The sequence below is a fragment of the Armigeres subalbatus genome, chromosome 3, assembly GCF_024139115.2.
Source record: "Armigeres subalbatus isolate Guangzhou_Male chromosome 3, GZ_Asu_2, whole genome shotgun sequence".
NCBI classification, from domain to species: domain Eukaryota; kingdom Metazoa; phylum Arthropoda; class Insecta; order Diptera; family Culicidae; genus Armigeres; species Armigeres subalbatus.
In genome coordinates this window covers 424,721,826-424,749,590 of record NC_085141.1, presented here as the reverse complement: position 1 = coordinate 424,749,590, position 27,765 = coordinate 424,721,826, and the positions used below count along the sequence as shown (strand labels likewise).

The 27,765-nt window shown below is 39.9% G+C and overlaps 1 protein-coding gene across 4 annotated transcripts in view; it reads left to right on the top strand.

Annotated features, from left to right (window-relative positions):
* The window catches only part of LOC134227394 (echinoderm microtubule-associated protein-like 2), a 98,945-nt gene that overhangs the window by 59,518 nt on the left and 11,662 nt on the right, over positions 1-27,765 (top strand). For 3 of the 4 annotated variants that reach the window (XM_062708815.1, XM_062708812.1, XM_062708814.1), the window contains 2 exons: positions 9,164-9,406; positions 9,467-9,788. In XM_062708815.1, the coding sequence (XP_062564799.1) occupies positions 9,164-9,406; positions 9,467-9,788 (565 nt within the window). Of the gene's footprint in view, positions 1-8,689; positions 9,015-9,163; positions 9,407-9,466; positions 9,789-27,765 lie in introns of those variants that run through there. The other variant, XM_062708816.1, reaches the window with a different exon arrangement.

Sequence of the window (27,765 nt, the reverse complement as noted above, 5' to 3'; positions counted from 1 at the left end):
GATATGTCTCTATTTGTAGAGCGTAACTTAGGGGTACAACTTTCATTTAAAGAATTTTGAATTAGCATAGAAAGCTGGTTTGAGCTTTTCTCAAGTTCATCCCAGGAGTTTAAGCTAGATGCATACACACATAGAATTATATAGCTCCCAATCAGTTTTTCTGGGATCTTTGATATATTGTGTGAGTTGTTTTCCAGCCTCATACTCAAAAATGATATGTTTATGATCTGACAAGGATTCTTCACTTGAAACATGCCAGTTATTTATATTGTCCGAAATGAATGGACTACACAGCGTTAAGTCAAGAACTTCCTGCCTTACTGCGTTCATGAATGTTGGAGCATCTCCTCTATTACATATATCTATTTCATTTTTAGAAATGTAATCCAAAAGGTACTCACCTCTGTTGTTGATGGCCGTGCTGGCCCATACGGTATGATGAGCATTGGCATCACAGCCAATTATGAACGACTTGTTTTGTTTCTTACAATAAGAAACGAAAGCTGCTACTTCTGGTGGAGGTACATCGCCCACGTCGCCGGGAAAGTATGCTGAAGCAACATATATTACCGTTGTCCCATGGGCTGTTGGCACCTCCATCATGACCGCAGCAATATCTCTTTTGATGAATTCTGTAATTGGAATTATGTTTATTCTTCCGTTCACTAAAATGGCAGCTCTTGGTGCAAGTTGCCCTTCATAGTAAATTAGCTTACTGAAATTTGTGGTTATTCCAAGTATCCTACTATTTATTGCCCATGGCTCCTGGATGAATGCGACATCCAGTTTGCTCTCCGTGAACCTTTTGCAAAGTACGGCTGATGCCCCCTTTGCGTGATGGAGGTTCACTTGAATGAACTTGATGTTTTTATTGAAGGTCTTTTTTGTTTACCGCTTGCATGGGGATTTAGTATCTCCCTGTCTTTGGTTTCGCGGCCTCCTTTAATTGGATGTTTGTCTACTTGGACTTTAATGTCTCGGTACATCGACTTAATCCGTTTGTTTGACGTTCGAGGCTCGCTCTGCTTATGAACGTCGGTGCTTGTAGTGTGGCCACTCGGTCCTGGGATCTGGACAGATTGATCGACGATCATTTTGTCATCTCCAGTTCCTTCTCGTGTCATATGAGAGTCATTTTCATCCCTATGCTTTGGTCGTTCACTACCTTCTTGCTGATTTTTTCTGCGGAATTTCTTCCTCAGGGTTGCATTCCCAAATTTGTAGTCAAGTGAGAATTCACATTGCTTGATTGAGTTCAATGAAGCTCCATCGACTGTGAATACTAGTTCGACATGTCTTTGGCTAATGGTGTTGCGCTGTAGTATCCTCCATGCATCAACTGCTAGCCCATCATTTTGGCTTTCCAGGAGTGCCAGAATTTCTTCATTCTTATCTTCTGTACTCCACGGAAAAAAGCCGATCAATATTTCAGGTTGCGGGATATTTTTTTCATCCACCGCTGTGAGTTCAGCCCCAGGCCAGGGAGTTATTGTAGAAACTATGCTCTTCAGCCAGTCTGCTGTTTCTTTGTTTTTGCAGACTATTACTAAATAGCCAGATTTGAACACGCAGTCACCAAATTTTGGTTTCAGTTGTTCCTTCCGTTGCCCTACTACTTTCGCCAGAATGGCTTTTTGGGTAGTTTTCAACTGTTCGGTTGTGAGCTCTGTTTCAGGGTATCCTTGGTTGGAGTAAGGGCCAACATCCCCAGAAAATAACCGAAAGAAACCTAAAAAACGACCGAAACGTGAAAGTACTCCTACTTCACCTCTTCAAATTTCTCCCATCCGTCCAAAAAACTATCGAGCTATAGTGTACAAAAAAGCATTTATTGAATTCAGTTCATTGTTTATATTGGATCTACTTGATCGACATCGTTAATCTTAACACTATTGACGGGGTACCTAGGGGCCATCCACAAAGTACGTCACGCTCCTAGGGGGGAGGGGGGTTCCGAGCAGCGTGACGACTCATACAAAAATATTAGACGTTTAATACAAAAAGTGTGACAAAGGGGGGAGGGGGGGTCGAAAATCGCCAATTTTTGCGTGACGTACTTTATGGATCTTCCCCTAATTGGTGCGGTATTGATTCGTTGGTGCGGTGTTCACTTCATGGTGCGATATTCACTCTTTCTGAACCATAAATAAGCCAACTACCTCGCTGATGCGTACGGAAGGAACGGTAGGGCTATCGGCTTGGCCACGCTAGCAGATTGGCTAAGGCTAGGGGCTCTCATTCGCCATGCGCATGGGGTACAGCCGTCAGTTTCGTCCTCCCGATTCAAAGGTCGCCGGTTCGAATCCGGCCGGGGGAAGAACTTTTTTACGCGACCGTGTCACGCTCTGCACGCCGTCACTCACGAAAGATGATGAAAAAAATTGATACCGGGTCCTTACCGGTCCGGTTGTTGCCGCGGGAAAAAACGTGCGCTGCCCTCTCCGGCCCACGTGTACCACAAGGACGTCCTTCGTAACAGGTAAACGGGGTCAAAAGCAGTCTCCAACTGTGTGGGTGGTGTGTCGGGCCTTGCAACTTGCCACAATCTGGTAAAGAAAAGAGGACCCACACCGGTCTTGAACACCACACATTACACCGAATTTAGTCTTTAGTCTTACCGCTCTTTTCCCGAGCTTCCAAGTGGAAACGATCAATCTACTTGTCTCCCACCCGAAGATTGTAAATGATTTCGGGGGTCAACGAATCCTGAAAGCAATCCGGATAGGTCATTGGCCGGGCCTTGGCACATGGTCGCTGAGATATATTGCTTGAACGACGGTTATTTTGCGCCATACATTTGAGAGGGAACTCATTTAGTTCCGTGATTTATTGAGTGTAGAAAATGAACATTATCGATAAACACTCAAAGTGAGCTTTTGAATTCAAGGGGTAGTTCAACGGGGAAATTCATCGTTATTGAGCTACTTTGTACAGTTCTATTTAATATTCAAAACATAATTCATGGTACTGTTACAAGGGGTCAAGCGTTACTAGATGCGCTAGCGAAGCTCGACATAGTGCTAGTCAATGATAGTTCCTCTAGCACCTTCCTTACAAATAATATCAAGTCGTATAATGATGTAACGTTTCTCAGTGCTGGTCTGGAAATAGACATGGACTGGAGGGTGGATAAGGGCTACATCCATAGTGGCCATTTAGCAATTCACTTTAAGATCAATTATGGTGTTCCCCGTCAGGCCCGTGGGTAGAAGATCAATTACTTCGACAGCGAGGTTCTCACCGTGGCCCTGGGACTGGAGGCCAACACTGACAGTCTAAGTGGGGATGCGCTGGTAGCTGTCTTATCACGCGTGTGCGACGCCACCATGCCGAGGGAAGCCCTGTTGAGAAATGGCAGACGCCTGGTATATTGACGGAGTGCCAAAATTTCAAATCTTTGATGAGCCTGCCTGAAGGCTAGACGAAGGATGCAACTAGGGTGGTCGGTATTGGCCATTTTTGACAAACACCGGTATTCGGTATTTGGTGGTGTCAATACCGGTAATACCGGTATAAACCGGTATTTTTGAAAATTTCAGAAATAAAAATTTGAACTTTTGGGTGAAAAACTATATTTATTTATAATTGAAAGTAAAAACCATTGCTTGTTGAGCTGAACAAAGTGAAATTTATGTAGACATAACATACTGAGCAATTCATCTCCCAATCCGCATCGGATTTTGTTGACAATGTTGCCAGCTGCTGAGAATGCCCTCTCTGGTTCAATCGAAATTTTACGAATGGTTTCAAGAGTGTCAAAAATCAATCTCAAATACTTGCCCTTAAGTATTTTGCTCTGCTGCAGTCTCTTTACGAGTTGTTCTTTTACCGATAAACCAGAAAAATCCTTCATAGAGGTATCTTCTATGCACTGGTCGTCAGGTGTGGTCGTTATCTATGCATACTGGATGCATGAATGATTAGGCGCTTCAAGATCTCGCCCACTTGCTTAATCAAAGATGGATGTCTTGAAGAAAATGCCAAAATCATGTCTGATCAATTGCTTTTCGGCAGGATAATTATGAAAAGCAAACAAATCAGTGTATTCTAATTCTCTCTTGGATTCGTTCTTTGAGAGCATCGCAATGGAGACAATTTCTGTGGCTTTACTTGATAATTGCCACATCAGCAGAGTAGTTTCATAGCAGCTTGAACAGGTTCGAGGGCTTGAATTATTTCACCTACTGAAAACAAAAATCATAACCACATAAGATAAGTTTGGATCGCGGTTTCAAATCGATCAAAGTTTTTTGAACGGTCCCCTAAAACTCTTTGAACGTGAACGTCGTCATTGATGCTTACTTGTGCAAATGTTCATTTATACGCGCATTCAATTGTTGTAAGTGTTTGTGGCACGGTGAATCGTTTAAACTGAAAACTATTCGTGACTTTTTATACCAACAGCAAAATTTGAAATACCGAAAATACCGGTATTTTCCATCTCTGAAACCGGTATTTTCGATGCTCAAAATTGGCCGATAATACCGGTATTACCGGTTAGACCACCCTAGATGCAACGTGCCCACACCGATGAGGCAAGAGCGGACCGCCATGAAGTGTTTCGTGCCGCGAAATTGGCCCTCACCAAGGCCATTCAGAGCAGCTAGAGAGCGTGTTGAAACAACTTGTGCGAAGGAGCCAACGCGAATCCATGGGGTAACGCCTACATGATTATGATGGCCAAGACCGAGGGGCCTCTTCACCCCCGAACCAGTCCCCGGATAGGTTGGCGAGGATTATCGAGGTACTCTTCCCGTCCCGTCCTACACATCTCTGGCATCATGCACCATACGGCGCGGCGGTGCTGTTGAAATGGTGGCTCCTGTATCGAACGTAAAGTTACTCGCTGTTTCTAATTCCCTGGCACCAAACAAAGCTCCAAGGCCTGATGGAGTTCTGTACACCACTCTCAAGGCAACAATCATAGCGAACCCGAACATGTTCAGGCTAGCTATGCAGAGATGCCTCGATGAGTGTAGTTTTCCTGATAGATGGAAATGACAGAAATTGGTTCTGTTACCGAAGGGCGGGAAGCCACCGGGCAACCCCTCGATGTACAGACCAATCTGTCTTATTGACATAACGGGCAAGTTGCTGGAGAGGATCATCCCCGTACTCAGTGAGTAGGGACGGCCTGTCAAGCAATAAGTTCGGTTTTCGCAATGGTTAGTCCATGTTGGATAAAGACTGCTAAGATAGCGATCCAACGGAAAAGGCAAGGTATTTGATACTGCTCGTTAGTGACACTGGATGTGAAGAATGCATTCAACATCGGATGCCATCGCGCTCTCGTTACATCGGTTTAGAAAAGCGTTCCTTATACTGCCGGAGCTCCGTAAGTTTCAATATTGGGCCCGATATTATGGAATCCTATGTACAACGGGGTTCTGAAACTAAAGTTCTCTCCTGGTGTTAAGATCGTCGGCTTCGCCGATGACGTAACATGATTAGTACGGTGGCGGATTAGATGAGCGCTAAAGACCTGGAGCTCGCTCAACATAAGACGGAGGTGGTTATCGTCAACAACCGCAAGTCGGTTCAACATGCAGTGATTCATGTGGGTGAAGTCGCGTTCAAGAGGACTTCGATTGCTGTTGCTGCATTTTCGATGATGATGTGCAACAGTTCCAAGATGTGTGCCAGTAGACGTACGCTACTGGCAGGCGTTGCCGTATCTATTCTTAGGTACGGCAGTGCGTCATGGGCGAGAGCTCTGGGGGTAACCAGTTACCTGCGGAAGCTGGAGAGCTCGTACCGCTTGATGTATCTCAGAGTGACATATGCATACTGCACGATATCACACGATGAAGCCTGCATAATAGCGATTGGGTGCAAGTTTCACCATTTGGATGTCTCCAGATGTGTTTTGGGATATTCTTTCGTGCAAAGTAGATGTCGCTAAAGGCCGATTATGGGACGGAAAAAGTCCTCTCTACTGATCTGTGTGTTAGCGTCTCCGATAACAATTTTCACGTTATGCTTTGGATACTCTCCATAGGCTTCATCAAGACATTCATCAAACGTGTCCACCAGGTCGTCGGAGTTATGGTTTGTCGGTGCGTAGATATTGATTGGGCTCTAATTGAATAAATTGCCTGTATCCTAAACACACAGATTTATTCGCTTACTGGTTCCCACCACATAGCTCGCTTGATTTGCTTGCCCAACTTGTAGGTGAATAAGTAAGTAAGTAAGTAGTGAGAGTAAGAGTAAGTAATTTCATATCCAACGGCGTTTATTAACTCTGTGTTTTTTGTGGAGATGTAGTAATAAACATGGCTGCTGAACGGTGAGTTAACATCAAGGAAGGAGCGAGTTGATAAATGTTGTTGGTTATGGCATTAATTACTCTTACTACTTACTCACTAACTTACTAATCATGTTGCGACCATGCCGGTTTGCATTTCTAAACAATTATGTTAACGAACAATTTGGAATTTGTGTGTAAATACTACACTATACTCGTTGTCTTATGGCGAGAAAAATAGCCACACAATAGCACTCTTTGAAGCAAAATAAAAAGTAGAAGGTTGTATTTGAGACATGAAAACCTTACCTTGTTACCTTGACATAAATTAAATTGGTATAGTGTGGACTACGATCGATAAGCCTTTTTATACGCAAACTAATAAAAATAAAAATTTCAAGTTTTGACATGAATATTCTTTAACGATGTGCCACTATAGACATAGAAAAAGTCACTAATTAGACAATTTCCATAATTTTAAACGAATGGGGTAGACGCAGAAGGTTGTAAGTGACATTATGTTTGAATTTGAGTTATACAAAAACGGTTTCGCATTTGGAGCTTTGCCATAATATGTTGTTACGGCAATCATCATTTAATTCACAGAAATTTTGTGATCTCGGGGAACTTCATGCAACTATTGTTATTCGAAAAAATATGAAAAAATGGCAATCGGGTTTTTTGAATTTTAATTTTGTCACTTCTGCATTTGACCCCCGTAAATATCAATACCAATAAAATTATTTAAAACATTCAAAAATACTACGCGCTAAATTCTGATAAATTTTGCAGTTGTATTGTATAGTCAAGCTTTTGCTTCTCATGCTAAAAAACTGGTTATTATATAGTGTTCACTGTTCAGTTGAAGACCAAATTTTATTTATGTGCAGAATAATTATTCAAATCAGTCGCGTCACTGCGGCCGATAGATATACAATGGTCTCTCCATGAGTTGATGTTCGATATCTCAATATCAGCAAATATAAGCACATTAAACGACCTTCACTGTTACCAGTTTCCATAACATCACGTGGAAAACCAAATGATACCTATGCAAATAAATCTATTCTTATTCAAACCCTACAAACGTACCCCAATAACACTAGCTACACCATAGGTTAGCCCCAGTAGTATACCAAATCGTTGGTTCTTAAATTTTCGGACCAAATACACATTTCGATCATTCTTCTCGATTTCCCGCACATTTCACTCCCATATAAACACAAATATTCTGCCAATCCCACTCCACAAAAATCAGTCAAACGGTCATTATTAGCTGAATGAAGACGTCCAGTGAAGACGATGCGAAGCGGGGGTGTTCATCCCCTTAGCTGATAACCAATAATGCGATATCGGAACGGTGCGTTATGTCTGTGATTGAACACTCGGTCGAGTGCCGTCAATACTTAGCTCGCGAAGATAATATAGTCATGCTCCAAATTGTGCACATGAAACGGGGGTGTTACTAAAGCGGCGCTAATAATATATATTTTTTCGACATCATGAGGTAATGAAACACGTTATAAAATTGTTTTGACGTAATGAGCCTTCCAAATAAACGAAAGATTAAAAAAAAAATGTTTTGATAAAAATGAATCCAATACCATACTCAAGGAATTTCGCAGTTTTTCAGAGGAGATTTACAATGATGATCTGTATTGCATTCCCCATCCTTCTGAGAAGGTCTGTCATACTGATATTTGTATCACATAATGTTTGTATGGGGTATTGTGGTCTCCAGTAGCCTTGCGAGCAAAGGCTTAGGATTGCCATCCGGAGATGGGGAGTTCGATTCTCGGTCCGATCTAGGGTGTTTTCGACACCCTGGGCATAGTGTATCCATTGTACTTGCCTCACAAGATACATACTCATGCAATGGCGGGCAAAGAAAAGCTTTCAATTAATAGTTGCAAAGCAGGCCAAGTTCTAGTTGGAATGTAGAGTCATTGAAGAAGAAGAAGAAGAATGTTTGTATACCAAGCCTTCAGCTGATTGTGCATTGTATGAAAAGCAATCAACGATAACGATTTTCTACTCGCCGCGCAACTAACAAGTGCCAAGTAGAGAATAACTGAATCAATCAAATATCAAAGTAAGCTTTGTCAAAAATGTTTGTTCTTTCAAAATAAAAAGATGCCGATAAGGGATTTATGTTTAGCGCATTTGAACAAACAGCGTTTAGACAATAGATTAAATTCCAACGTCGTCGTCGAGTCACAGAACCCATAGTATCGCAAGGATGACTACACGCAACGACATTTCCGAAACACTACACGCTGTATCGCAATTCTTCGACCGTCATGATTACATTACGTACCTAACTGTTGTGATGTGTGATAGGCATTCGTATACCGGCCATATCGAATTCCAACGCTTGCGCACAGTATCGATAGTAGTCGCACTGTTCCGGGTCAGTCCTGTCAAATGACGACCTCCAGCCTGCTGGTGGCAGCTGGCACAGTTTGGGTGCCTATTAGGCATTAGTGCGAATATTGTTTGCCGCATTAGTTCGGCCCTTTTCTAGTGTAGTTTTACGATTCACGAATTTAGTATGGTTTCTTCTAGATTGTTAATTAGACGAAGTGAACATGTTGTGTTGTGTAGAATCAAGTTACCGAAGAATTGTTGTTGAAGTGCAAAAAGTTGCAATCCAGTGACCTATGATTTCTGTCTGGGATGGCATCCGAAGGTGAATCGAAGTCGTCCGATACTGCGGCGCCCAAAGTATCGCCTTCTAAGGACGTCGGCGTGGCTCAAAAAGGATGGCGTAATAAAAATTTCTAGATATCAAAACTACTTACTCCGCACACTTTTATCAGTCTCGTATCTTTCATTCGCATCAATCGATACACAAATAGCTGCAAAATCACCAATAGCTTGCGACTGATATTATGTCTTATCTTCGTTTATTTGCAGAAGAAATGCTGGAAACGGAAAAGGCCGGTCTGGTGGAGCGCGTAAACGACCTGGAGCGGATAGTGTTGGAGCAAAAGGATGAAATCGTCTGCCTCAAGTCCACCCTAGCCGACGTGCTGCGACGGTTGAGTACCATCGACAATAGCTATGACAACGCTAAGAACATGACCGATGGAAGCTCACACAGCGGTTCGGTGATGTCCAGCAAAAGTTTTCGATTTTCGCGGAACACTATCACCAGATGTATGTCAAACTTATTACAATTTATGAAGATTTATTATATTAAATCGTTATTTTTTCCAGTGAACTCCAGCGTGGATGAGAAACGATTCGGGCGAGTACCTTCCAGGGTAACCAGTTCGCCATCGCGAAACATGTCGACGGCTAAGGCCAGTAGTTTAGCGCAGAAAGCTATCCACCATTCCAACGGTTCGTTGCATTCCGACTCGATGAGTAGCCATTCGATATCCCCTGCCCCGTCGCCATCTCCCAAGCAGCCAAACATGCAGAATCTATCCGCCTCGGTGGTCGGTGCTGGGATGGGCGGTGGCGGCATGGGCAAACGGTGGAGTTCTACCGGGGATTTTGTCAGTGGATCGCCGGGACCATCGGTCAGCAGCACTGGGTGAGTAGCGGATGATACATCAGAGGGCAGTGGTTTCCAAACGTTTTCGCATCTGATAGAGAATTCTTTGGGGGTCTTCAGAAGCCTTGCGCGTCAAGGCGTAGGATTACCAATCCGTTTGCGAGTTCAATTCTCGGTCCGCTCTAAGATGTTTTCGATGTTTTCTTAGATGTTTTCTAAGATGAGTTGGGAACTTTCTCGACACCCTGGGCATAGTGAATCCATTGTACTTGCCACACATGATACATACTCATGCAATGGCGGGCATAGAAAAGCTTTCAACTAATAACTGAAGAAATGCTAATAGAATACTGATTTCAAAAGAAGGCCAGGTTCCAGTTAGAATGTAGAACCATTGAAAAAGAAGAAGAACTGTTCAACACAATTCGAGTCTTATGTTCTATTAGCTAACTTGGCAAGTCTCAGTAGCGCATGTTTGGACGTATTTAAAAAAAAATCTTCACTACCGGGAGTACCTCAAGACAGCAATCTGTGTCCTCTACTATTCTCGATTAATGATATTCTCATTAATGATATTTTCATGCTGTTGTCATAAGGCTATCGCTTCTTCTTCGTAGACGATTCCAAAATCTATTACGTTCTGAAAAACCTGACAGACTGCAACGAACTGCAAAATATGTTGTGTATTTTTGCAGACTGGTGCTCAAGAAATCTTATGGACTTAAGTATAGAAAAATGCAACATCATTTCATATCACCGGAAAACGCACCAATCATCTTCGACTATGTCCTGTCTGGACGATCGCTTACTCGCGTTCAGCACATTAAGGATCTTGGCGTTATCCTGGATAGTGGACTGACATAAGAGCTCACTACGATGACATGGTAGCCCGAGCTAATCGTCAATTGGGTTTTATTTTCAAAATTGCCGACGAATTCCGTGATCCGTTATGCTTTAGTACTGTTCCCTTGTGCGATGTTTGTGCCCTTTCCAGACCACATGGATGTGTTTGGTGCCCTTTCCAGACCACGGATCGCTAGAATCGAAGCCGATCAACGAAAGTTTCTTAAATACGCTCTTCGATCCCTAAGGTGGCGTGATCTGACGAACTTGCCACCGTACGCGGAGCGGTGTCGTTTGATTAGCATCGAACCACTAGAGTTTAGACGGATCGCCGCTCAAGCTACTTTTGCTGGGAAGCTGCTCACGGGTCACATCGATTGTCCAGCACTACTGTCGCAGTTAAATATATATGCACCTGAAAGACCTCTTCGTCAACGTTTATTTTTGCTTCTAGAACCACAGACTAGCAATTATGCACTACACGAACCAATTCCATCCATCCATCAGTTGACGCTTCAACGAATTTTCCGATGTATTTGACTTTAACTTAGCAGTTAACGTGTTTCGTCATCGGTTACTAGACTTTTTCCGTACCGCTAACCGTAACCAATTAGTTTAAGCAATATTCATTTATACATTCATTGTTAGTTGAATTATTTTAATAAATAAACAATAAACAATAAAGTACCACAAACTTTAGTTAATTTTTGGTTGCATCTAGAAGCGCGGCCCGGGGAAGAATAAAATTAGATTTTGAATTTTTAAAACTGATCAATTTCTTATGGACCAAACATCTCCAGGACAATTTTTTGTTTTGAATTGTAAAGCCGCGTTCAATTTTGACGTAGGACTTACGTCTTTCTTTACTATACTGGGTGTCATTTAGAATTTTGGAAATCGAGAGCGTTACGCTGGAAGGGAAGATTTTGAACGTTACTAGCGCCCTTATCTTTCGATGGATTTTTAAGATTCATATATCAATCGACTCGGACACTCTCCAGCAATTTGCGTATTTCATTGAAACTTAAGATTATTAACGATAAGCTATTGAAAATTTCAATTCTTGTCAAATCCAGTAAAAATTTCATATGTAACCAATCCCGTGCGTTCCTAACACGGACATCAGAATGCGGTATGTCACGGGGCCTTCGGGTCTATCGGAAGATTTTCTTTGTATATAAAAGAAGCAGTGTCTGCCGTGTGCGAGTCATTACAATTTGTGAGAGCAGCGCGTACTGACGTGCTTTTTGCTCGCGCATTTTTCGTTTCGTTCGTTCGTTCGCTGTGTTTACCTACACAGCGACAGCATGCAGTCACCAGCGGTAGAACGAATATGCATGAAAGAAGTGGGCGCATTTTTTGGCATTTTGTGCTTGATGATGGTCGGATGCAGTGGGGTCGGTTTCGATGGATGCAATCGCCCGTCGCATCGCTCGGAGTTCACGGCTAGAGGCCGATGATGGCTAAGGCAGCGAGGGCAGCGGTGGTGGATGAAGAAGAATAAAATTAGATAGATTTGGTCTGCTCCTGCTCATCCAGGTGATTGGTTTCATAATCCACATGATCCCGAGATGGGTACGAGTTATGTCATATGATTTGCCATTTGTTAAGAAGTGCTTGGTACTAAACGACACGTACATGGTTATACTATAACAGTTCTGATTCCCCAGCAAACAAAATCAACTACACTGATGAAAATAAAAATTTGATTAAAATAATTACTTTCATTTGTTTGCAGAAGGCATTAGCAATTAAAGATGCACAATCAGCAATAGTGTTAATATCCATTTTAGCTTAGAAAATTTCGCTGTATTACTTGTAAATGTTTAAAAAAAGTTCACAAAATATTATTTCCAATAGAATATTTAAAAAAAAACTTTATTTACTAGTATTCTTTGTTTTGCATTTTCTGAGAAATTGTATTAATAAACCTGACGTAGAGTTTGGAATCAAACATTGAATAATTTTTATAAATAGATTTTTTAAACTTCAAATACTATCATTAATAAAAAAAATATATAAATGACCTACATTTGCTTGAAAAAATATGGGCTTAATAGTTAGAAACAAAGCAATTCTAAGTATGTATTTATTTATTACTTTTATTTCCAGAGGTTTTGAATAAACAAATTGCTAATAATTCTACAAAGCATGGAAGTTGTCGTTTCCAATATCAATACCTATAATCAAACTCCATAGATGCAAAAGTAAGAAGTTAAATGTAAATACAATACGTTTATACAAGTCCTACGTCTACTCGCGGTTATGTTGAAAACATTACCCATTGCTCGTTTTTTTTTCAAAGAAATCTTCACCACCGATCGTAAAGTCGTTTTCACTGGTCGGCGGTCTATTCCAAACTTTGACAGTAGATTTGGTCAAAGGGAAGAAAAAAAACCCAGTCTTAGCCACCTAGCGGTGATGGAGCCTTTTTCGTGTGGCATACAAATAGTATTTTAACCATTACTTTTGAGCCTATCGTCTGATCTGGCCAATGTTCAATAGAATTGGAAAGGATTCTGCGTCGAATGCAACTGTTGCGAGCAAGAGCAAGTTAAAGATGAGTGCCTAAAAAATGAGTGAGTTTTTTAAACGGGTTTTGCGCACAGACATCACCTCAATTCGTCGAGTTGATCAGTATATAACACTATGTGTCTCCGGGCCTTCTATAAAATGTTTTTTTTGTCCTTATTAGCGAGACTTTCAGCCCAAGGCTGGCTCGTCTCGTTATAAAATGTTTGTTTTTGGAGCGAAATATAGCCTTCATGTATACTTCCTTCAGGATTCCATACAAACTATAGTTTTTGGTTGTAAAGCCCTGTTTCAACACGGCTTCTCAATCCAGAACCAAAGTTTGTATGGAGTTCTGGGAATGGTCAGTCTGAAAGAAGTTGATCGGTATCGGAATATTTCTAATTAATTAATTCACTAGCTCGTTCTTCAAGATGCTTTAAAAAAATTAACCAAAGTTTGGGGTCCCTAATGAGCGTAGTCGAAGCCTGTACGGGGCATTGAAATGGCCTCTCGAACGTATCTGTAAAGATATAATTATGTTATGGAATTAAATGGGATAGTAATAACTCATTTTATGATAAGTGATTCAATATGAAAAAAAAACAAATGCTGCAAATATTCTGCGGCACGCTTTAACAGTTCAAAATAGATTTACAACCCTGGGAGCAATTGATCTGGAACATCCTTTTCTGACATATTTGTATCATAAATCATATCTCTTGAACAGCATAGCCATGCTGGGATGCGAATGGTTTATTTAACCAGATGTAGATGACTACCAGAGCTCAAGAATAAATTGGGTGTGCCTGGCTCCAGAACAATTTGGTGTGCCTGGAACATTTGCCAAACTAATTTGAAAATAATACCCTAAGACTCTGTGAGCCAGTATGGAGATAATCAGTTAACTTTGATTCTATACCAGGTGTAGTTTACTAGAGTTACTAGTTACACTAGAGACTCCAAACCTAAGTTTATTTTCGGTTTCATCTTGAAGCGTAATCCAGTGTTGTGAAGTGATTAATTTGCGCATTCATATTCATAAAGGATAAATCTAGACCAACATTTGAAAAGGACGTAACCATAAAATTTATTCCTTCTGATTCTTCGTCTACATATATAGCTGTATGTGGACGAAGAATCAGAAGGAATAAATTTTGGCTGTTACGCCTTTTTCACATGTTGGTCTAGAAATGACCGTCAAATGACCTGTTCGGCCTGACATTTGGTCGTATGTCCATCTCGTTCGGTCAAATGACTTTCGGCCTAATCCATTTTTTTGTCAAAAAAATTAAGCATTCGTAAAAGCGAACAAATATTTACGCTTTTACGATTGTTTCATTTTATCCAATTTGTTCGATTTACTCAATTCGCCCCATTTGTTCAATTTACCCCATTTTGCTAATTTGATTATTTTCTCTAATTAGCAGATTCCGTTCATCGCAGCGGTCTAGATCCGATTGAGGCGAACTGAGAATAGCGGTAATTTTTGAACACTCACACTTGTTGCTCACTGGATCAAAAGCTGCATTGTTACCGAATTTAGTGGTGAATTCTACATCACTTTCTGAATACCTTTCTGCTGCACAACTCAAAATCCTTAACGTAATACGGGAGCATGAATAATTTTCAAATCATCATCATTTTCTTCTTCGATGCTAATCTTTTTTGCAACAACAGATATGACTTTGAATAATCCCATGGCGCGTGATTAATAGCAATATGCATGCTGATATATCTACAGTTTCACCAAACAACTAAAAACCGATATTCGCCGCTCCAAAACTACAAGGTGAAAAAAAGATACACCCAGCCAGCGGTTGTATGATTTTCCAACAATTCTGTATAGAATCTACCAAAACTTGTATAAGAACTGGGCATATGCGAAATTGCTAGATTCTTATACAAATATTGTATAAGAATTTTACAATTTTGTAAGCTTTTCTTACATTTTTTGTATAAAAATCTAACATATTCCCATATGCGCAGTTCTTATACAGGTTTTGGTAGATTCTTATACAGAATCGTTAGAAAATCTAACAATTGCCGGTTGGGTGTAAAACGGGTGTAACACGGTGTGTAGTGCCTCCTCGAGTCACCTTTCTAATATTGTAACTGATTCAACAACTTAAACCATACACGTTTCCAAAAACGAATAAGACTTTGAGATTGCTCATCCTTTAATTATGTTCAACGTCATTAGCATTAGCGCACTAGAGCCCAGATCAAAACTAAAGCGAGCAGCCGCCCAACCCAAATTGTATCTGAAGAGAGGAGATTTCTTCGTAGATTAAATATAAAGTTTCAATCTGTAATATGTCCAATTGAGTGATTCAAATTTTGACTTTTTTGCCCCCGATGCTTAAACGATTACATTTGCCATTTTAATAATCCTCCTAAATTTTTAGCAATTTTGGATGTAATTTGACTGTGCACACGTCATTTGAAGTTTGTATGGAAATTACTGAGAAAACTGACCCTTATGTGGAAGACCGTTCCGTGAGGTGACCCATGAACTATTTTAATATAATCAACACATAGCCTACACAGAATACTTATACTTATGAATACTAATGTTGCCGATGTACTCATATGTTTTCAGAGTTTAAAGGGAAGCGTTGGGGAACGGTTTTCCATGAAAGTAACTGTTTTAATAGTAATTTTCATACAAACTTCAAGCCGCGCGTGCTCACTCAATTTACTTCCAAATTAGCTAAAAATTTAGGTGGGTTTTATAAAAAGGCAAATGCAATCGTTTAAGCATGGGGGAGCAAAACAGTCAAAATTCGAATCACTCTAATGTCCAATGCTCACTGGTTTTTGAAAGTTTCTGATAGACTGTAACCATTGTTCAATCATCCTTTTCGCTGTCGTTATCCCTCAATAATATTTTTTTCTTGATGCCCATCTCAATGTCTACTGTTAAACTCCCAGTCGTGTTGTTGTTTCCCAAGAAATTTCATGTTTGTCCAGTTACAAAATACAGATGTGCCAAAAACACGGGTAATCATTTTTCATTGTGTTCTGTCGAGAATGAGCCTGATAGGATTAGGAGATTAGAAGCTATGGGGAAAATGCTTTGTTATTGGTATGAAAAATACACTTCAAAAACTTACTTATTTTACGGGCATATATCCTTAACCGATTTATTGCAACAATTCGCGGAGATCGAAGTAAGTCGTGGCTGTGTAAAGACTCAAAATTTTCCACGCGTCAAAAAAAAAAAAAAATTTTTTTTCAACTATTGATTACCGTAATGGACGAAATTATTAGTGCAGAAATCAATCAAACCCGGATGACCGAAGTTTGGAAATGAATATCCAAAGCGTGTTGGATCCACGAGATGCCGGACGTCCAGCCCTACAACTAGGGGTAACGGCTCAAACCTTGGCCCATTATGCTACGGTTGAGCACATTTCTAGACCAACATTTGAAAAGGGCGTAACAGCCAAAATTTATTCCTTCTGATTCTTCGTCCACATATACAGCTATACGTAGCTATATGTAGACGAAGAATCAGAAGGAATAAATTTTGGCGGTTACGCCCTTTTCAAATGTTGGTCTAGATTTATCGTTATAAATCTTCATATATTGCATTTCCAACCAGAATTATTCCACCAGCCAGCTTGCTTACATTTGGTTTTGACGCCAAATAGCAAAAGACGACGATGCATGTCCGCAATATCTCATTTAAACCAGCGAAAGTCTCGAGAGAAATGGACAAAAGGTCGGCATCCTTGTCCCTATCATGTGGATACTTTTTCAGCCCACTTGGGACGAGTGAGTGTTGATTTCGAACATATGAGAGATAAAGATGGGTTGCTGTTTATAGTACCAGTCATTTTGCTTGCGTTAAGGACATAGTTGGAAGAGTACCACGATGGCCGCCAATATGGAACCGGACCTTCCACGGACCAACCCCACACCTCCCGCACTCCTCTCCCACCAACATTCGAATGCATCGAACAGCATCGAACAAAAGTCTAATATTGAAATTACTAACCTGTTCTCAGCATATTTATTCACTTCCCGTGATAATGAACATGTTTATCCAAAGAGTCCCATGCATTTCGGCTCGAATAATATCATAAATCAGCAGTTTCGTGCCAATTTATTAACCGTTCGCGATTTGGTGGGCTTATCACTGCACTTCACTTCTTCTCAAAGGGCACTGAAAAAATCAAGTTTTCACTCACTTCTCCGCACATGAGGAGCCCGAAATGTTGATGGAATGCAAATTAAACATCGCTTTTCGAAATCAGTCACTTGTTTAAACCGAAAACTTAATATAAACTGCTATTTTTGCCCGAAAAAAAAGATTAAAAACTAATCGCGGAGCGAATGTAAACAACGGTACCGGCAGCAGCAAACTAATAATTAGGGTGGGTCAAAAAATAATTTTGCTCCCGCTCAGTCGATTGTGATTTATAATTTGGGTGTCATCCGATAGTTTGGGCTGGTTTGAATAGAGGCTAACCGTGCACAAGTCGTTCCAGGCTTGTATGACAGTTTATATGGCGAGATGGAATTTAACATTATTCTGATTGTGGTGCTTCGTCATTGGACCCTGGCGAGGGGGGAGACCATATGACTGGATGAAATATTCAAGAGCTTCAACTCCATAGATAATCCATATAGAATGGTCGTTCCAATAGTTGCGAGTCGATTTTAATCGAGGTTGCGAATCTTTAGCATGATAATTAGGCTTCTCAGAAGGCATCAGTGAAACGTGCAATTCAACAAAATACCCAGAATTTGTCTGTGATATCTATCGCACCAGGGGCAGATACTGCTAGTCTAGTCTAGTCTACACTATTGCACCAGGGGCAGATGCTTCATACAAAAAGCGTGACGTGGGGGTGAGTGGGGTATAAAATGCTATTTTTGCGTTACGTAATCAATGGATCTTTTCTGCAGTGCGGTTTTCTTTCAGTGAAGTCTCTGGAATGTTGCTTTCAGCTATGTGGATTCTCTTTTCGCCAGCGTATGGAGGGGAGGCACTGTAGCCAGTGTAATAAAAGGTTTAGTTTCCATACTAGTTTTCATACAAACTTGAACCGGCATGCGCTCAACCACTTTTTGTTCAACAAATCGGTTTTTGGAGGACACTCGGAGCATGGGACGGAATCGGGTGAGCGTGGTGGTGCTGGGTCGTTATTTGAACCACCCTACCAATATTCTTTGTTTTTTTTAAATACGACACCAATACTACTACAGTATATGACAGTTTTTATTGTACAAAAACTTTCAAAGCTTTGTTTTGGTACTCAACCCACCTTCACCTTAAATAAAGGCAGCATGCAAACAAATAGAGAAAATCAAATCATCTTATTGAGCGTGAATTCTAATTGGTTGCATGTAAAATACTACCACACTGACTGTGAGAGTGCGTTTCAGATTCCCCCAATAGCACGCTTACCAAGGACATGCTAACGAAAATACTATTGTATGAATCGTTTATTTCCCAAATATTTACCATATTTGCAAGTGTAGAAGTTTAAAAAAATGAAAACTGTATTAAAAACTGCACTTGCAAAAAGGCTACATGTTCTAGCCCTCATGTTGTACCTTCAAACAAATTGCATACGTTAATTATTGGCTGCCGCATAATTTTGAGATTTACTGCTAGTTGAAACCATGGCAGTTGTGTTGCTCTCGCTCTTGCGATACTCTCCAAGAAACTTTTTTCCAAAACGTAAACAACACTTTAGGTGGGGATGATGCATAACGCACTACTAAAGAAAGCCAATTGTAAAACTTATTCTAGGCAATTCCTTGCTTTGTACTGTGCATAAACAGTTATAACTGTGCCAACTACCTGATATTATTACACAATTATTCATAAATAAAATTATTGGATGCTTGTTTTTAACTCTGCCTGCATTGAAGTTTTATGATTGGTACGTGCGTTTGATTCCACTCCTCTCTATATCGATCAGCTGTTGTGAATCCTCTCAAAACTCTCACGTGTTTCAACTTCCCGAGTTGAAAGAATACTTTTTCGGTATCATTTTACAGATCAAAATACTTTTTGCAAGCAATAATAAATCTAAATTATGATGAAGGTATTTGTCAAGTAATTTGACTTGAAATTATTCACATGAAATGACGTTGAAAGTTTATCTAATGAAACATACGATCCATTGTATCTTTCCATTATTAAATGGGAAAATGTTTGTAGGATTCAAAGTGGAAAGATGATAAAACTAAATGTTCTTACACTTATTGAATCATTTATTTGTGAAATTATGAAGAAAATGGTGTATCGAACCACGAAAGGTTGATGTTTGAAACGCTTTTGCTTGAATCGTGTTTGGAAGCCGTAAGGTAGGCAATTATTTTTGGTATGTTCTGCGAATGAAAGCGATTATATCGTGATTCGAGAAAAGCATCATGAGGGCCCATTTACAAACTACATGCTGTTTCAGGTTGTGGGAGGGTACTTGTCTGAGCGTTAAGGACTTTATAAATTTCAGAATCCTACCATACATGAGGCATTACTAGAGGCTTGGTGTGGGTTGAGTTTAGCGTTATGTAATTTGCGAATGAAACTTAACCGCTGAGTGGATTAACCTGTTTTAACAAAAATTCATTGCAACCTAATCGCAAGCATCTGCAGCTCTCGGTTATTTTCTCCAGTACGAGTTATTGGTGAGAATGTTTTGATTTTAGAGTTTCACCTATACTAACGTAGTGCTACAAATCGAAAGCACATGCCACCATTTGGCTACGGGTGCCCCAGTATTGTCCAAAAGTTTTGGTTAATTATGTCGCTATACTAATGGAAATTGTGAAATAAAAATGATATCTGACATAGTGTGGTTGTTATCCATTCATCTGATGTGCGAAAGCAGGTATGTTCATTCAGAAAACTCTTTTATTGGGCAAAAGAAAAAACTAGTACAGCCAGCCTGCATAAGTCAACGAAACATGGCTGCTAAAAACCGAGTCAAAGTGATTTTTCACGCAAGATAAATGCTTGTAATAGTTTAAGAAGTGTATAAATCTAGAGTTATGAAGCAGATATGTGTTTGATACACTTTTCTATAGAAGCAGTGGTTAATATCTCCCTACAAATCGACGTATTATCGCTGAAATATTGATTAATTTGCGTGAAGAGCCAATGTTACATCCAGGGCCAACATTACCGCCGGTTACCCTATTTAACAACAAAACTATTTTTCGTACGGCCGAGTTTCCGTTATTGTACATAGTTGATTATTATGTCAAGCTATAAGGCTCGTAATCTAAGCAGACTATATGCATTACATTCATCCTTATCATTCTTCCTTCATATTTTAGAAAACCAAGAATGTTTAAACGTATGGATGAATAAGGAATGGAGACAAACTATATCCTATTCAAATTTTTGTTTGAGTCTTTTTATTAATTTATTGTCAGACTATTTAAGGTCAGGGTGGTCCATGGCTACACGTCGCCAACCACGCAGTCTGCGGAGGATCCGCAAATCGTCCTCCACCTGATCGATCCACCTTGCTCGCTGTGCACCCCGCCTTCTTGTTCCCGTCGGATCGTTGTCGAGAACTATTTTCACTGGATTACTGTCCGACATTCTGACTTTGTGCCTATGGATGGTTCTCCCAACAGCTGATGCTACTCGTGGTTCATTCGCCTCCTCCACGTACCGTCCGCCATCTGCACCCCACCATAGATGGTACGCAGCCCTTTCCTTTCGAAAACTCCCAGTACACGTTGGTCCTCCACGAGCATCGTCCTGGTCTCGTGTCCGTAGAAAACTACCGGTCTAATGAGCGTTTTGTAGATAGCCAGTTTGGTACGGCGGCGAACTTTATTCAAGTCCAAAGTACGTACGTTTGGGTCTCTTACCATCATTGAATAACTGTACCATGAATCAATAACTATCCTTTTCCCAAATTAGAGCAAAAACCTATTCATGGTTGCATATATAGAGCTGGTAGATAGAAGTGGGTTAAATAGGAAACACTGATTAAGGCAGACCCCCTTGGGGTCCATGATAGGAAATTGCTTCCCAATAGTCGACACTTCATTTGATTTTTATGTTCCGTTACGGGACGTTCTTTTCCCTATTATGGACACCCCAAAATAGTCCTATCCAGCTTTCCACGCTCGCCATAATGGCGGATGCTATAAAAAGTTTGACATTAACTGCTTCCAGACACTGAACTGAAATTTTCGTCTAAGCATCCATTGAAGTCTTCGTTGACAACGGCAACCTAAAAATTGTTATTTTTTCAGCAACAAAGAAATTTATTCGAGTATCGGAATTCACAAGTTTCTACTATTCTTTTGACTCGCAAATATGCCAACTAACGAATACTAAATTTCAGACAGTACGATGTGATGATCGCTTAGTCGTCTCGTAGTGCAAAGAAAATTCACCTTTGAAGCGGAGAAAGATGTTCTGTATATCTGTATTTGCTCGCCGCTAAATGGACAACTCTTGCGACTGATGTTTTGCTGTCGGATATCATTTGATCCACGTATGATATGAATGAAAAAGCCCAGAAACCATGTTTTTTGCTTTTATTTAATGATTATAAGACAGTTTTTTCGTTAAACATATCATTAACATCATTGGGTCAAGTTTGATGAAGAAATTCTTGAGTGGACTGGTAGAGGTTCTATATATTCTATATTCTATACTGTGTTATTATCCTTTTATTCGGTATACATTGAACGTTTTTGCTTTTGCACGATGAGGACGAATATAATAAGATTTTGAGAGTTAGCGAAAGCTTGGTGTTACACATGAGAGAATGAATGCCTTTCTCGTATACAAATTAAACGAAATTTCTAAAAAGGACTTGTACCTCGTAACTCTGAGTAGATCACTTTAACGCAGTGTGTTACGGAGAAAGATCTACCAAAGCACTAGTTTAGTTTTTAGTTCCATAACAGAGGTGGTTTTCGTCGGCGAAGCAACGGTATATGCTAAGTAAAAACCGTGTTAGCGTTATTTGGGAAGATAACATTGAGCTTTTGACTGCCCGGCGATGGACAAGAACTGCTGAAATTTCCTTCAAAAGGGACACTTGGTTCAAACATATATTTAACAGCGAAACGCAACAAAAACGCAAATCTTCGGGCAAAGTAGAGAGATATTAAGTAGAACCAGCATTGAAAAAGACCATCGTTCGCTGCCCTACAACTACGCAATCATCACACTATCTGAAAAAAAAAAAACATTTGTTAGTTAAAATGTATTCAAATAAACATAATTGTAGAAAAAATGAATTTTGATACACGAGTGGATTTCTTTGTTGATGAAAAAATAACACATTTTGGGTTGTCGTTGGACACGAAGAACTTCAATGGATGCTTGGACGAAAATTTCAGTTCAGTGTCGGGAAGCAGTTAACGTAAAATTTGTTATAGCATCCGCCATTATGGCGAGCGTGGAAAGCTGGATAATGGACACTCTCGTGTTTATTTTTTATAGAATTATGAGAAATAATCAAATATTACTTTCCATAGCATTTCCAATGCATGCTATCAAATCATAGGACTGTAAGGTAGGTTCTCCCGATGGAATTTCATAGCAAAATGTTTACATTGTGCTGTAAAAATGCAAAACTGGCTGGAGGGTCCACTATTGGTTGGGGGTCCACTATTGGGCACTTTACCCTAATTGGAGAGAACAATCTGTCCAGTATTTTGCGCTCGATAATGGCGGCCTGATGAGTGCCTTTTTGACATTCAGGAGGTAGAAAATATTTACACATTTTAATTATAGATAGTGGAATATATAGATGAGCGAAGATAAATCCTCTGTCTCCAAACGAACTGTCAAACGTGTCTCCAAACGAGCATGACGTCACGATTTCAATGGAAACGTTAAGGGCTGTGACGTCATATGCGCTTGTGCACGGTCAAAAAATCGCCAGCTCAGCCATGCTTTCGCTCATCTATAGATTCTACTATCTATAATTTTAATCAATGCAGGCCTTGACTCATTGAAAAACATTGGAACTCACCTGGTATCAACAAACAGACGAAATGTCAAATATTTCCTTTACGTTATACATGGGTTTGATACTTTCATCATGCTTTTTTGTAATGATTTTATTGTATTTTCTAGAAATAGTAGAAAAAACAGAATATCGACAAATGTATAATTACTATAATCAGTGCTTTTAAGGGAAACGCAATCTGCAACCAGCCACCTGGGTGAGACGATAGCCAGAAATGGATTCATTACGCTCGACTTACTGAATTCTAGCAATACTTCAAGGGGACTTCTGAGCATTATGTCACTGATTTGCTGTACTTAGACCTTAGACTTAGACAGACACCTCTAGCATTTCCCTGTATTTCCCATCATTATCCACTTATCCACCTTGATCCTTGGTCAACTTGGCACCACAGAATGTTACAGCGGGTAACAAACAAATCATGATTACGGCAAAATAGAGTATTGTTAAGAAGTTTCAATTAATTGTTGGTTAAACTGGCAACTTTGAAAAAGGTGAAGGAAAGAATACGTTGGAAAGGGACTTGACTATTTCAAACGGATATCATATTGTGAAATTGATTTACGAACTCCAACAAACGTTTATATTGATGCGCATGGTTCAGTCGATATATGCGCGAGGCGCACCATGTTCGATTACATTATTTGGTTGCCGAGTGGGTGACGAGATCCATTGATCCAGTTCAAGGATTCAAGAAGAGAAAAGCAATTGTGGGTTTGGGCGGGAAGGTGAAAGCTTGGAGTGGCAGTTGATGACATTGTGAACCTGCGAATCGAGAAGCACCAAAATTGTAGAATGAATATTTTTTAACCTAGAAAAGCACATTTCGGTGACGATTGAGTTGAGCTGTAGTGAGTTTTATTTTCCCAAATTTCCAACCGGAAAGTTTCGGAAGTTCCTAACCGGAACTATTGTGGCCAAACTAGCCTCAAGTTTTTCCGTGCAGCTGAAGTGCAGGTGAACGATTATAGTGGTCCACGTATCCGGAGGCTGCCATTCCGTAGTCTTTCACGTGCCTCTGAACGGTGTATCTAGCTACGTTGGTCCATCAAACGGAGCCCCCGGAGGTCCACGATCTCCAGGGTCGTAATCATATACACTCCGGTATTATCAAACCTGCTGCCGCGAGCCCCGGTTGAACGTGTTTATCAAACCCTTCCTAACATTGATGCGGCATTGGGATCACAAATAGACGCCATCACAGGGAACCTTTGTTCTTCCCATTTGCGGTCTACAGGCCGTCGCCTACAAAGCCCCGCGACTAGTAACACAAACCGGCGCCAGTGAATTACCGATCTAGCCCTCCGTCCTACGGCATTATTCGATGACCGTCGATACGGAATCATATCTACACCACCTTCCTCGCCGTTGACTCGCTCCAGTAAATCAGGGGGTTTCGGGACTCTGCTCAAGTAGGTTTATACAGCAGACACATGCTTGTAAATTTGCAGTTATGCTTGAAAATAAAATAAATTATTACCAAAAATCCATAGGAGAATTACCAATTACTTGAATAATATAATGGAACATATTTGACATATATTTGTTGATAACAGATGAGTGCCAGTATTTTGTAATGAATCAAGGCCTACATTGATTAAAATATATAAATATTTTCTACCTCCTGAATGTCAAAAAGGCACTCATTTGGCGGCCATTATCGAGCGCAAAATACTGGATAGGTTTTATAGGCTATGAGAAGGAAGATTTGAAGATAGTCAAAATAGAAGGCAAGCAAAGGCCAGAATAAATATATATTGTGATCCTGGGCTGAAAGTCTCTCTGAAAGAACTTCCGTTGGTATTCAAACAGAACTCAATTCGGAATTCGGAAAAAAAATCCGTTCAAAATTCGGACAGAACTTAATTGAAGTTCGAAAAGATAAATCCATTCAAAATTTCATAAGAGCTCCGTTCGAAACTCAGACACAACTCCAATCGGAATTCGAACAGTATTGCATCCGAAATTTGAACAGAAATCCATTAGAAATTTGAAAAAAAAAAAGAAAAACATTTAGAATTCAAACAGAAGTAAATTCGGAATTCAAAAAGAATTTCACTCGCAATGCGTAAGAAATTCCATCAATCTGAACAGGTTTCCATTCCGATTTCAAGAAAATTCTATTCGAATTTCGAAATTCGGACAGAATTCCATACGAAAAACGAATAGAATCCCATTCGGAATTCAAACAGAACTCCACAAGGAATCCGAATAGAATTCAATTTGACAATCGAAACGATTTTTTTTAAAACTCATGCAGAATACCGTTCACAAATATTAAAGAGAACTCCATTCGGAAATCGACAGAATTCCGTTCGGAACAGAGCACCATCTGGAAAACCAACCAACATTCTGAATTCAAACAGAATTTCATTTAACAATCGAAAAGAATTCGATTCGGAGTTCGAACAGAATTAAAACTAAAGATATGAAACTGAATTTCATTCGCAAACAAAAATCCATTCGTTGCGTCCTACATTTCAATGATTAAATATTTTATTAAACTATATATTATTATATTATTAAACCATTAACTGTTGAGATTACGTTCAACACATTCTGGCTACAAATATTCGACAAACTTGTTGCGAAAAATATATCTTGCACATGACACACGCGATGAGCCTTTGGTATGTATACGAACATTACGATTATTACCGATCGGTTGGGGACTCAGAAACTACTGAAACGATCGGCGTGAAAATGCGTTTGCAAAGGTTTTTGGGGCCAGGTGATGTTCTTAAAATGGTTTGAGACCCCTTCCCTCTTTGGAAAGGGGGGCTCCCATACGAATGATCCAGAAATATCTATATAACTCGAGAACTAATCAGATAAATCAATTTTAGGCGAAACGAAGTTCGTCGGGTCTGGTAGTACTACACAGTAAGTACGCACTAAGTACGCCAAGTTGATGCAATTTACTAAATAATGTAATAATATCTAAAGGCACTCACCTTGTTCCAAAAGTTCTTACCCTCTTCCCGACATACTTATGGAGCTGGATCAATCTACATCCCATGAATATTTCTCTGACACGGCAGTTGTCATTAGCGAAACAGGAGGCACGCCACCGTTCCGTTGGAAGTCATTAACAGCCACCCGCCGCGGAACTGAATGAATAGGGTAACCGGCGGTAATGTTGGCCCTGGATGTAACATTGGCTCTTCACGCAAATTAATCAATATTTCAGCGATAATACGTCGATTTGTAGGGAGATATTAACCACTGCTTCTATAGAAAAGTGTATCAAACACATATCTGCTTCATAACTCTAGATTTATACACTTCTTAAACTATTACAAGCATTTATCTTGCGTGAAAAATCACTTTGACTCGGTTTTTTAGCAGCCATGTTTCGTTGACTTATGCAGGCTGGCTGTACTAGAGTTTTTCTTTTGCCCAATAAAAGAGTTTTCTGAATGAACATACCTGCTTTCGCACATCAGATGAATGGATAACAACCGCGCTATGACAACTATCATTTTTATTTCACAATTTCCATTAATATAGCGACATAATTAACCAAAACTTTTTTGGACAATACTGGGGGCACCCGTAGCCAAATGGTGGCATGTGCTTTCGATTTGTAGCACTACGTTAGTATAGGTGAAACTCTAAAATCAAAACATTCTCACCAATAACCCGTACTGGAGAAAATAACCGAGAGCTGCAGATGCTTGCGATTAGGTTGCAATGAATTTTTGTTAAAACAGGTTAATCCACTCAGCGGTTAAGTTTCATTCGCAAATTACATAACGCTAAACTCAACCCACACCAAGCCTCTAGTAATGCCTCATGTATGGTAGGATTCTGAAATTTATAAAGTCCTTAACGCTCAGACAAGTACCCTCCCACAACCTGAAACAGCATGTAGTTTGTAAATGGGCCCTCATGATGCTTTTCTCGAATCACGATATAATCGCTTTCATTCGCAGAACATACCAAAAATAATTGCCTACCTTACGGGTTCCAAACACGATTCAAGCAAAAGCGTTTCAAACATCAACCTTTCGTGGTTCGATACACCATTTTCTTCATAATTTCACAAATAAATGATTCAATAAGAGTAAGAACATTTAGTTTTATCATCTTTCGCGCGAATCCTACAAACATTTTCACATTTAATAATGGAAAGATACAATGGATCGTATGTTTCATTAGATAAACTTTTAACGTCATTTCATGTGAATAATTTCAAGTCAAATTACTTGACAAATACCTTCATCATAATTTAGATTTATTATTACTTGCAAAAAGTATTTTGATCTGTAAAATGATACCGAAAAAGTATTCTTTCAACTCGGGAAGTTGAAACACGTGAGAGTTTTGAGAGGATTCACAACAGCTGATCGATATAGAGAGGAGTGGAATCAAACGCACGTACCAATCATGAAATTTCAATGCAGGCAGAGTTAAAAACAAGCATCCTTTAATTGTATTTATGAATAATTGGCACAGTTATAACTGATAAGAAAATTATTTTGAGCTTTTTAGTGGAATGTTTTCACCTGTCATAAGACGAGTTTGAACAATCCCATTGAATTCCACCACTTAATTGTATCCTGACAGATACGTATTTCGACCTCAACAGTAAGGCCGTCTTCAGTGTCTTGTACTTGACTCGACTAAGTCGAGTCAAGTACAAGACACTGAAGACGGCCTTACTGTTGAGGTCGAAATACGTATCT